The following is a 12,778-nucleotide window of genomic DNA, read 5'->3' on the forward strand; positions in this document are numbered from 1 at the left end:
AATGAAATGAATGATCAAGCTCATGAAAAAGAGAGCAGAGTGACACACATCTTTGTGAAAGGAGGACAAATTATTCATTGTCCTTGCATTATTTTTCAGAATTAAGCGTACTGCATGCATGTCACCTATGTAGGCCATCGGATATCTGTGTGTAAACACTCATTAGTGTCCTCAAGTCACTGATGGAGTCATTTGTTGCTTTGACTAATTGATTTCACCCAAAATTAGCATCGCTAATGAGCCATTAGACATAGACCGTCAGACAGAGGGTTACAGGAAGTGTCAGTCACTGTCTTTCAAGGCAAAATCAACACTGTACCACCTCGTCGTTCACAGACGTATCTCGACTTGGGAACGAAGCCCAGCTTTGGATAGCGAATGGCGGTTCTCGTATGGAACTCATTTTTAGCATTACTCGGGTGGACTCTTGCTGCTTTTCAGACTGTTATGGCTGATGCTCCCCCTCAGCAGGACCTCAACGTGTAGTATTACTCCAGAGTAATAGTATTCCAAGATATAGACAATGGTACACCATAGTGCTTTTGTAAGTAGCGGTTTGTACCTTTTTGGCCCTAGTATGCTCCCAAGCTGTAAAAAAGCTGCTTGTGGAAGTTGATGGTCCCTTATATAACTACAATACAATCGATCCCCCCCATCGTAAGTGAATATAAGAGGAAAGTGATCCTTTGTGCAACACAAAGTCCAAAACATGCTTCTTTCCGCACCCCCTGCTAGGAGCATCCTTGTTAAGTTCAAATGGGTGAGCGTGCTGCCTTTGCTCTCCCGCTCGTCTCCTCTCGTTAATTAGGCGACTTCTCTCCGAGACTCCCCCCGGTGTCGCCTTGGACAACGGTAGCCGCCGTGCTGGGAAGCGCGACAGGGATGAAAGGAGCTCACCTTCAGAGCATCTAGGGTTTATACGCAGAGGCCAAAGAATAGAAGCCAACAGTATATTGAAACACTAGGATGAGCTGGACACCGAATGTCTCCTGGCCTAATGAATCAAAACCCACTCGACCAAAACACACACTGATGGTTTAGAGCGTCTCTACCTGCTTCGCGCCGTCTTTCATCTCATCAAGGAGCCGCTTTAGAGGCAAGAGCGCAGACGTGGGGGGGGGGAGAAAAGAGGAAAAATTGGAAAATGAGTAAAGCCACCTGATGCTTTGACTGGTTTAAGAGAGGCCAGACGCGCCGGCGACAGCGGCTAACAAGCTGTCCATTAAGGCTAACCCTGCGTTGCTAACTCAATCACTGGAGCTCACCGTGTAATACCTGGTCTGGTCACAAGCTTTCATTCATTTTCACACATCCCACACACACCAGTGCGCTTGTACTAAAACAGCTAACTTAATCGCCTGGATAATGAGTTCATCTCTCCCATTAAGCTGCTACTGGTGCAATTTGGGTTTTCCCTGTTCAGTGTACCCTCTCCTCATTAGTACATCGCTGGGCACCGTTACCTTAGAGTCCACTAATTACTGTACTGTCCCTCGGCCACTTTGCCGTTTTGCTGCTTCATTCGATCAGTTTTTCAAAAATATATCCATTAATCGATTATGGCGGCACGGTGGTCTAGGGGTTAGCGCACAGACCTCACAGCTAGGAGACCAGGGTTCAATCCCACCCTCGGGCATCTCTGTGTGGAGTTTGCATGTTCTCCCCGTGCATGCGTGGGTTTTCTCCGGGTACTCCGGTTTCCTCCCACATTCCAAAAACATGCTAGGTTAATTGGCGACTCCAAATTGTCCATAGGTATGAATGTGAGTGTGAATGGTTGTTGGTTTATATGTGTCCTGTGATTGGCTGGCGACCAGTCTAGGGTGTAACCCCGCCTTACGCCCGAAGACAGCTGGGATAGGCTCCAGCACCCCCGCGACCCTCGTAAGGAAAAGCGGTAGAAAATGAATGAATGAATTAATGAATAATCGATTATGCTGTTTTGTGGTTGAATATTATTTGTCCATTTTTTTGCTAAATTGAAGCATTTTCAAACATAAAAATGGCTACATTAACTAAATTACAAATATATCATCTATTAGTTGATAATAGTTCAGTGGTAATAACAACACTGCAGAACACATTTATTGCAACACATGACCGTAAGTCTTGATTGTTTGATCTAATAATATTACAATCTGTATTTTGTATTTGTATTTTGATTTATAAATAAGGAATTTACTTCCTCACTCCTTTCTTAAGTTTAGGATAAATAAACTGGAAGCTAACTAGTTAGCGCCCTAGCATGCTATGCTTAAAGCTGCGGCCGTCTCTCATGTCCCTGCAGTGATCCCGTAGCCTGTGCATCAGCAACGTGGCATCAAGCTTAACTAATGTGTAAATATAGGGTTGTTATTTCAGGTCTACAGGTCTCTAATTTTTTTTTTTTTAATTCACTTACCACGGTCTAGTCTGGAACCAATGAGCCACGATAAACGAGGGACGATTGTACATTGGTATTTTTGTCATGAGACCAAAGGCTGCACGGTCAAGAACCGAAGTAAGAACTTGATTAGGCAGTTCTAATGACGTTACATGAGGTGTGTGTGTGTTGAATCTGTAAGGTTTTTTTTATTCATTCATTCATTCATTTTCTACCGCTTTTCCTCACGAGGGTCGCGGGGGGTGCTGGAGCCTATCCCAGCTGTCTTCGGGCGAGAGGCGGGGTACACCCTAGACTGGTCGCCAGCCAATCACAGGGCACATATAGACAAACAACCATTCACACTCACATTCATACCTATGGACAATTTGGAGTGGCCAACCTAGCATGTTTTTGGAATGTGGGAGGAAACTGGAGTACCCGGAGAAAACCCACGCATGCACGGGGAGAACATGCAAACTCCACACAGAGATGGCCGAGGGTGGGAATTGAACCCTGGTCTCCTAGCTGTGAGGTCTGCGCACTAACCACCAGACCGCTGTGCCGCCGTTTTTTTTTATTTCAGTCGAAAACCTTCTAAAATCGACTTTTAAAAAGAGAGCACTTCCAATGCAGTTTGTCGTATAGGATAGTATAGTTGTCTGGTTGGTGTCTCAACATGTTTTAACCAAACCGAACATGACGAGACAGGAGACTGGTGACCGTCTGTGGCTCTTGAATATGATTAATGAATTTATACCTTTGTCGCCTGAATTTAGTCAAAACAATGCAGCGTAAAATCCCCGTCTCTCATGGCTCTCGTTCATAGAAAGTTAATACACTGATAGCGAAAGCTCTTTCTCGTTTCAAATTAATTATTGGTTCTCTCCCCTCTTCAGCAAAAGGTCACCCGGGTCTTGCATTAATTGCCGAAGCATATGGTCGCCAACAGATTTTAGCTGTGGGACTGGCACTTTAGCGGGGGCTATTTTTTCGCGCACTCAGATGCGGGCCATATTGTGCGGCGCTGCCAGCTATTGTTCAGCGCATTAACTTCACAGAGCTAATTACTCCCCAATAATAACTTTACCTTGGAGTTTGTTTTTTTTTTTGTTTTTTTTTTGCAAAAGCTCGCCGCGTGCCAACCAACCTGTTTCACACCCCATATGTTAATTAGCGGCCACATCTTCATTATGCCGCAGCGGCGCTTTAAGTTCAAGCTGTGCCGCCTGGCGCGTGGTGAACGCAGTCTCGACTCGCTGCCAATTATTCTCAACTCTTTGCTCCCCGCGCCGTGTCGCCTTCTCCCTCTCTTGTTCATTCTGTTCACTCTATCTGCTGCAGAGAACTTCTCCGCCAGGATGATTCTTCTTGTCCTCTGTGGCCCTGTGAAACTTCGCACTTTTTCCTCCATATATTCTTTCTTTTGCAAACATTTAGCACTGATTAGAGATGTTTCTTGCTCTCTCTCTCTCTTTCTCGCTCGCTTTCTTTACGGAGTCTGTATCCATCTATTGCAGTTTTGTTTGTTTCAGGGCTTTGGATGTGGAGGAGGGCTTGGCAAGATTAAAAGCTCTTCATTCTCAATGCCGCCCAGAGCCTACAGAAGCGGCGGTGTGATGTTTTGTCTGTGCCGTTGTAAGGTTTTCATGTTCACTTTGGGACTGATGTGAAAGAGAAGCTGAGGAGAGTGTTATTCCCCAAAGTGCCTGCCGTTTTTCAGATGTGCCTACTCTCTTTAGACGTGAGATGTGGAGATTGTCTGATGGATCTGGCCTCGCTTTCTCAACACAAGTGTCTCTTTCCTTCTGTCAACTCTTCTTTCTCGCTTTTTACGGAGAGTCCTGTCCCTCTCAGCAGCATAAGTCTGAATCCACTTGAAGGTATCGCATTGTGGACATTTGCAGGAATAGTGACTTAAGTGTGAAGAGTTGTAAGAGAGGAGACATGAGATCGGGTCTAAAAGAACGAGACGAGATTTGACCGTTACTTTTTAGAGTACAAGTACAATGAAAAAATATATGACACTATATCTGAATCTACTAATTTAATTTCCACTGCGTTACACTCTTCAGCACTCTCTGTGTGTATCCTACCGGCCCCGCCTCCACCCATTGAGACAATGACACTCAGTTCATACTGTTGTTCTATGGAACAAACAGCCATGCGCATGGCAATGTATTGAAGCCAGCAAAATTATAATGTTGACTTTCATTTACTGTGTGATTAATTAATTATTGTCCTAGGCCTATTTGAATGAGAAATGTTGTCATGTTTTAAATTTGTGAGACCCCTTTTATTTATAGTATGTACAGTCATGGAAGCAATTTTCAGACCACCCTTTTTTCTTCAGTTTATTGATCATTTTAATGAGTGATACAATCATTATGTCATTAAATGTGTCCAGGTAAAGGTGCCTTTAGTTGTGCCAGGCATTAAAATGAACAAGAAACTGAAGAAACAAGGGTGGTCTTATCATTCCTGACTGCGCTGTTATTAAACCGCAAAGTTGGACCCCCAAAAGTCGGACTGGCTTGAAACTTCTCACACCGCTCAATACTCTCTTATAATTACCCTGCTGTAACTTTTGTCTGTTTAGCCAAATCAATATGAAATTTGGTATACTACACCTTTTGGAGATTTCTGAGATCTGAGCAAAATTGGTTGAAAAACATAGACGCCATCAACTAAAATGGATTGGTGTTAACTAATTGAAAAAGCCACTGACCGTTTGTACAATGATTTTCAAACTTTGACTGATATCTGTATTACACGTATCTGAGCATGTCTTTCAAAGCATTTCGCCCCAGTCATGTAAAAAAATTAGGACGCTCCATGAATTTAGTGTGAGAACACAGGAACTTTGACCTCAAACCCATTTTCTGGGCAATTTCCCACAACTTCTCAAAAATATTGCATAAAGTCTCAGTGGATGAGTGTAAGCTGCCATATCGTCTTCCATTTACTTCCTATAGGTGGAAATGAGCATGAGTCCCAATACTTTAGTACATACAGTAGCTAAGTTTAGGGTTTCTCACCTCACCATGACCCATTGCCTTGCATGTGGTGCCACCGAGCAGCCCAGCAGCTGCTCTGTCGACTATTATTACAGCAACATATGGGTTGGAATTATTCTCCTCTCCACTGTTGCTTGATCCTTTTCTCCCATTGTAGAGAATCACATTCATTGTACTCCATCTCTGTAAGGCGATTCATGTCTGCCTATTGTACACAGTCCTTTTTTTGAGCACTATTAAAGGATCTTATGTGATATTTTCATTTGCAATGAAAGGAAGTCACACAGATGTCAGTGTGTCTCCTTGTCTCCTATCTCCTATCTCCTCCTCCCTACGGCGCATTACAGTATCCCTAGCCAGCTCCACTCCAGCATATGTCCAATTAGGCCTGAAAGGCAAAGCGGAACTGTTCTGCCTGTGATTCGTCCCCGCGGGGGTCCTGTCCGAGCGCCGCGCTGGAACGCCTCTCGCTTTCTGATCGTACAAGGCGAGCATGGTTTATGGTTAACCAAAATGCTGCTGTAATTATTGTTTGGGTTTTTTTTTTGTTTTTTTTTTGAAGGCAACACAAGTCCCCTGAGCCGGGGATAGTTTGATTACAGTGTTGTTGGCATGCCGACACACGGGAGCATACAAGGGGATACACACACACACACAGCATTTACTGTACACACACACATGCAGGTAAAACTGAGCATTTTACTACTAAACAACCACTTCAAGTGCCCGTATCACTCAAATGTGACTTGATGATACCATGCCGCTCGCCGCATCTTTATGATTGCGCCATTTCAGCATCAATTTTCCACATCAGACAGCTTTTACCTGCCTATTATCCTATTCGGGGGGTGTCACAGGAGGGGAGAGATGGAGGAGAGGAGGGCGAAAGGTCCAATCGCCTCAAAGTGAAATGTGCACTTATGACTTGTTTTTATACAACATAACAGTTCGTAAGGTTGCAGGATGGGATCTCGCAGAAACATGTAAGCTGCTTAGAAAGTAAAATATGACGCGGTGTGTGTGAGTGACAGGGAGAAAAGCTCCGACTTGCTCGGGGAGAGGATGTTTCGTGCCACCTGTTGGCTTGCATACATAAATATACATTTTTCTCCTTATATTCTTATATTTTATACCTTTTTATGATATTCATTTGGTCTTTTCTTGTCTTGGTGCTTGGGAGACGTAGTGGTGTGCAAAAGGTTAGCTAATAAGCTGTGTAGGCAAACTGCATTCTTAACTAGTTCTCGGTTGAGCCTTCTGACTGATACGGTCCAGTATATTCTGCATACAGCTTTGAAATGTGGTGTATATATCCCTTCATAATATCCCTGCCGCACTACCCGACATCACGATACAAACAACGATACCAAACACAAAGTGTCTAATCAGATTGCTCTCCAATTATTATTTGCTATAATGTGCTGTGTTTTATTCATCGCACAACCTTTAAACAAATAACAAAATGGGAAGTAAACATTTTAATGTTATTAATTCCTATTCCGTCTCTATCTGTAAGCAGCTTGTGTCTTTTTTTGTCCTCCCTCTATCACCTTTCTTCCATCTCTCAAACTGTACGTCCGTCCATCATACACGCACAAGCTTTCTTTGTGCGTTGTTTTTGGCAGCGCTCTGTTTTGTGCAACCATCTGTCTCCTATACTTGCTATGCTTTCTCTCTCTCTCTCTCCTTTTCTGACTCCCCCTCTCTTCTTCGCTCTCTTCCTCTCTTGGCTTCACTGCCAAAGACGCCCGATCGGATCGGAGGAGTTTTTTTTTTCTTCTTCTCCTTTTAAAATCCTCCGAAACCTTGTGAAGTCATATGGCTCTGTGCCGAAGAGTGCGCCGATATGGTTATGTCTGAATGTGTGTGAGACTGGCTTCAATGGAAGAGCATCGTCTTTTAAATAAAAAGGAGAAGGCCAGCTGCTGAGAACTGTCCACACTCCAGAAAGTGTGTGTGTGGAATATGTGTGCTCCATATGTCACATGATCTATATGAGCCTGAATGCATGCAGAACATGAGAAAGGATGATATTGCATTCTAACATTTATCTCCATTTCTCTCCCCTTTTTCTCCCTCCTCCTCCTCCTCCTCCTCCTCCTGCCTCCATCATCAGCAGGTCCAGGGCCAACTCCCGCCACTGATGATTCCCGTCTTTCCTCCTGACCAGAGGACCCTGGCGGCCGCGGCGGCCCAGCAGGGCTTCCTCATGCCCCCGGGCTTCAACTACAAACCTGGCTGTAGTGAGTTACCTTCATATATATTTTTAAAGTTAGAAATCCAAATAAATAGTACAAAAAATATAGATATTCATGTATATTTTATTATATATTATGATGACGTCAAATTAAATTAAAACTGAATCAATACATAAATAAATACAGAGAGTTTTCCCACGCGTGCCCATATAAAACAGTCTCAATGCACCCCTGTTGTTTACTTATCTGCCTTCTCCTGTTGGCTCCTTCCATTTGTCTTCTATTTTTTGATTTTTAAAAGCAACAGGACTTTTTTTCCTTTTTTTTTTGGCTATCACGCTCCGGCTGTGTAGCAATGTGTTGTTTACCACGATAAAGAGAGAGCGATAGAAAGAAGAGAGAGATGGGCACTTGCCAGGGGAATGCTGGGAATAAATGCTCCATGGGGGGTTATAGCAAAGTAGGGAGGGGGGTGGTAATGTGACCTGCCCCAGGTTCTCCTCACATTAACACGGGACGCAGCCAGAATGGGGTTCCAACACAGCCCACACACATAAGCGTGGCAGCCAGGGATGCTTTTTGCCATATAGCAAACACCAAAAAATAAATAGTGACACAAATCGAAGCTTTAGACTTCCCCAGCCTCTTCTAGAATTTCACAGCTTGCCAAACAAGTCCGTTTCATTTTAATTAGCGCCACCCACACCCCTTGGAGCCCACCTAAACACACGGTCAAGTGATGGGTTTTGTCTTTTTGCAGCCTTGGCCAGTCCCTAGACCCAAACCCAGTAGATGAAAACAGCATGCACTAAGGATTTCTAATAAAAATGTACATTTAGTGATATTTTTGGACTAGAATTCATCATTATCAAGCCCAGTGTTGGAGTGTGCGAGAGCAAGAACATTTACGTGAAGGGATGTCTCGTGGGCGCTAGGTCTGGGACGACCAAAAATAAATAAATAATAAATTAATCACACAATAAATGAAAATAAACTTGCCCATTTTGCTTGCCTCAATACATTGTCATGTGCATACGCGTCTGTTTTCCTCGTCTCCCCCGCCTCCAAACAGGCACAAAGAGAGTTCACCGTGTCAGCTATACGGTCTCTTCGTCTCGGCGGGTGGAGGCGGGGCCGCTAGCATACACACAGAAGAATGCAGAAGAATCTAACATAGTAGAAGTTCAATTAGATATTTTTGTACTTTTACTAAAAGTAATGTGTAAAATCGAGTCTTGTCTGGTGAAATTGTCTTGTGACACCTCTCCAGTGCAGTGAGTGGGCACTTTTTTAGTGTTACTTAATTCCACACACATTCACATGTACTTTGCATTACAATTAAGTACATTAAAGTGGCCCCTGCCACCTCTCCTGCAGAGTAATTACAGCAAAGCCTATCTGCACCTTTTCCACAATCACTATCAAGCCACACTTTTCTCCTACCTTCTCCTATTATTTGCCCTTCTTTGTCCATATCTAGATTAATCAGGAGGGGGGGTGGGCATGTGCACGGGCCACAACATTAGGTACACCCGCACGATGTAATCCATGCAAGTTTTGATTAAACGCTGCCAAGCTCTCAATGTGAGGCAGTGCCATTTTACATCACTGCAAACTGTAATTCTAATCATAAAATATGAATATGAATACAAATAAAGTACATGAGAAGAGGAGAAGGCGATGACAATACAGCAGGAGAACAGAAAGGATAAAAAAAACTAGGAGGCGGGTGCTACAATCGGCAATGGCGGCTCTTAATTACAACACTGGGTGCCTTGCTTTATCAGAATCCCCTCACCTCGTGCTCTTTGTCAGAGGGTATTAGGGAGGAAGACACACAATCAGGCTTTTCATTAAGGCCCCTGCACACAAAGGGCAGCTTTAACAGCTGCGCAGAGCGACTCTTCTTGATGGGAGGGACGTTTAGCGAGGGGGAAAAAAGCGGAAAAACAAGATTTTACAGTTGCTTCATGTTCCTGTTAAAATGACATCAAAAGACGCAGATTGTAATGAATACTAAGAGGCTACATTATGTACTTTTGTCATTTTGTTACTGTCATCTTGTATTGCATCATGTTAGGTTGCATTGCACACTAAATGGCGTCGTGTCTACAGGTGACCCATACCCCCTCCAGCTCATCCCCACAACAATGGCTGCCGCTGCAGCCGCCACACCAGGCCTAGGACCCCTTCAGCTCCAGGTAAGAGTTCTAGTGGGACTACTTCAGTACCCTGCGGTACCCCTGTTCAATAGTATACGATACTATACACTCACAGCTGCCCTGTCACATGCACATCACATAAGGCGACATTTCTTCACACGCCTCTCACTCTTCACACGCTTGCTGTCGTGAGAGAATATAGGTCAAAGTTCAAGCAGAGTGCGTGTAATACATGTGCACCTGTTAGCCCAAACACGCCCGCCCTTACATATGTTCGGCACTACAGGGAGGAATCGGAAAGCTGTGTGAAATTCTATCAGTGAGAACGTTTCCCAGCGCCATCGCTGATTTCATTATGACTTGAGAGTGTGTGTGTGTGTGTGTGTGTGTGTGTGTGTGTGTGTGTGTAATGTCCTCAGATCACTGCTTCAATCTCGTCGTCCATATGTTCCACTGTGTTCCGCCGCCGCACTTAAAATCTCAGCTTTGTCCACCAAGCGCTAAAAAACATCTTCCGTCCATTCACACACACACACACACACACATTTTGAGATTAAGGCTTTGTCCGAGATTTGTCCTGCAGGCCGACACACAAGTACTAAAAGTCTAAATATGGGAGGATTTCTTTCGGGATCATCCCATGTGATAAGGTGCTTCTTTTGCTTTTGTGGCCTTTAGGTCACCATAGCAACACTAGTTTGGTTTGATCTATTAGTGCCATGCTCCACCCCTATAAAGTGCAACCACAATAATACATAATGCACCTCATTAGATTGTGTCTATGGATACATCTACATCGAAAACCCTATAATGGGCCATTATATATTCATTGTAATGTATTTATTATCAGAAGATAATAGCTTCATAACAGCTATACTGCACATCACCATATTGCTGCGATGCATACAATTGACTTCTTAGCACTAATTTAGAAGAATAAAGTTGACTTTGACCGAATCAGCCATTTTCTCCTTATATAAAACTGTATCTTTGGATATGATTGTATAGGTGAATAGAAATAACGGCCTTGTTCTTGTCCTCAATTCATGGAAAGCCACAATACCACCGAGAGAAAAGCATCCCTTTGAGTGGTGCGCCATTCTTAGAAACATGTATTAATCGCCTAATGATTTAAAGCTCTTTCTACGTTGATAGAAGTCACACTCAATGGAGCTTAAGTGCCGAATCCTGCAATGTTTTTCAAGGCAATGGCGTGGACAAGGTTGGTATTTAGCATCTAAATCTGGGGGGGGGATGAGTGTGACATTGTGCATTAGACTGTATTAATCTGGCTCCCTGATTGACCTTTGATATTATTGATATTATCCACACAAATGGACATTAGAAGGAAATACAAATGCACTTAGGCAGGGAAGAGAGAGGCGCGGATGGAGGGGGGAAAGGTAGAGTTATTTAGCCATCAAAACAGAGAGCAAGAAGAGGAGAATTGTGTGTGTGTGTGTGTGTGTGTGTGTGGTTTAAAGAGGGTCAATGGCGTGGGTCAGGCATCATATGGAGAGGCAGATGTTGGAACATATTGTCCTGGATTACCGCACTGTACACCGGAGAAATGGACGACAGGCGAACAACAGACAGACAGACAGGCGGGCGGGCAGGCGGGCGGGAGAGGAGATAGTAAAAAAAAACATCATAGAAAGTCAGGAAATCAATGTATTTGGGAAAAATAGGTTCAGAAATCGACACATGCTCACAAGGCACTTTATTAGGTTACACAGAGAAACCTAATAAGAGATATATTACATATAGATCAGATTATCACATTGCTAATTCTATATTATTATGATTACTGCTAAGCACGGTATGAAAAAATGGCCGTCTCTGAGTCTTAATTTCTGACCTTATTACGTCATTCATGGTTGTAAAATGTTTAAAATAGATCCCAGCTTCTTTTCTGTTCTGGTCTCCGAGTCCCAACAATCCCACAAGTGGGCAGACAGACAGGAAGTCAGATAGACCGAGCAGCAGACAGTGAGGAATCCATTAAGTTCCATACAATAGTCTCCAGTGTCCATGTCAACAATGGCTGCCTCATTTGAAGCGCCGCTAACAACAAAGGGTGAATGACCTGGTAATCTGACTAAAGAGACTGCAGATTATTGATTGGGGAGCATCTCTCTCTCTCTCTCTCTCTCGCTCTCTCTCTCTCTCTCTTTCTCCCTCACTCTCTCACACCACACACACACACACACACACAAGATGATTATATGTGATGAAAATGTGCACAATACACACATAATAGCACACAGCCTATTCTCACAAGTCACCTTTTGGCCTCCTGTCAATAGACTGGAGATGCTTGCCTGCACACACACACACACACACACACACACAGATATGTATGCAGATTGCCATTGCATTAGGGGATTAGAGTTCAAACGCGCGACTTAGGAGTGACATTTCAAATTCCTTATTCTCATCCAACAACTATGATTGCATTCCCCCTTATGTGTTGATTTGTGTGTGTGTGTGTGTGTGTGTGTGTGACTGGGCTTGTGCTCCTCCAGTCACCCCAGGGGGCTATGTGCTGTCACTTCCTGTTTGTTGACATGCATGCCGTTGTGGCGACGCTCTGGGCGCACTCCGCGATGTCTCTGCCCTCTGTGGCGAGCATGTGTGTGTTTGTGCACATATGTGTGTGTGTGTGTGTGATTGCTTCGCCGGCCCATTGAGCAAGCTTTGAGTGACGGGAGCTGGCCTTGTAATGGAACTCAATTCAGCCCACAAATAAAGAGGCCTTTGAAGCACTGGTCCGAATATGGCAGCACACACACACACACACACACACACACTGCCTGTGGTCCGCTCGCTAGGGGGGGGCTGGCTGGTGGGAGGAGGGGTGAAGGGTGGGGAGGCTTCACTGAGCCACAGCGCAGCTAATTGAAGCTGATCTGATCTCAGCGAGCTGGACCACCAGAACCCACTCGAATCCCCGCTGGTATGCACATCCGCGGCGGCACTTCCTGTCTGCTGCTTGTTTCTCAATTATACTTCCTCCCCTCTGAGTGTGGCAGATGTTCT

At 44.2% G+C, this 12,778-nt stretch overlaps 1 protein-coding gene across 11 annotated transcripts in view; it reads left to right on the plus strand.

The window, feature by feature from the left end:
* The window catches only part of sox5 (SRY-box transcription factor 5), a 176,473-nt gene that overhangs the window by 146,108 nt on the left and 17,587 nt on the right, over positions 1–12,778 (plus strand). For 10 of the 11 annotated variants that reach the window (XM_058076812.1, XM_058076813.1, XM_058076816.1 and 7 more), the window contains 2 exons: positions 7,496–7,622; positions 9,693–9,778. In XM_058076812.1, coding sequence (XP_057932795.1) covers positions 7,496–7,622; positions 9,693–9,778 — 213 coding nt within the window. The remainder of the gene's footprint in view (positions 1–7,495; positions 7,623–9,692; positions 9,779–12,778) is intronic. The other variant, XM_058076808.1, reaches the window with a different exon arrangement.

Source organism: Doryrhamphus excisus, chromosome 7 (assembly GCF_030265055.1).
Source record: "Doryrhamphus excisus isolate RoL2022-K1 chromosome 7, RoL_Dexc_1.0, whole genome shotgun sequence".
Classification (NCBI taxonomy): domain Eukaryota; kingdom Metazoa; phylum Chordata; class Actinopteri; order Syngnathiformes; family Syngnathidae; genus Doryrhamphus; species Doryrhamphus excisus.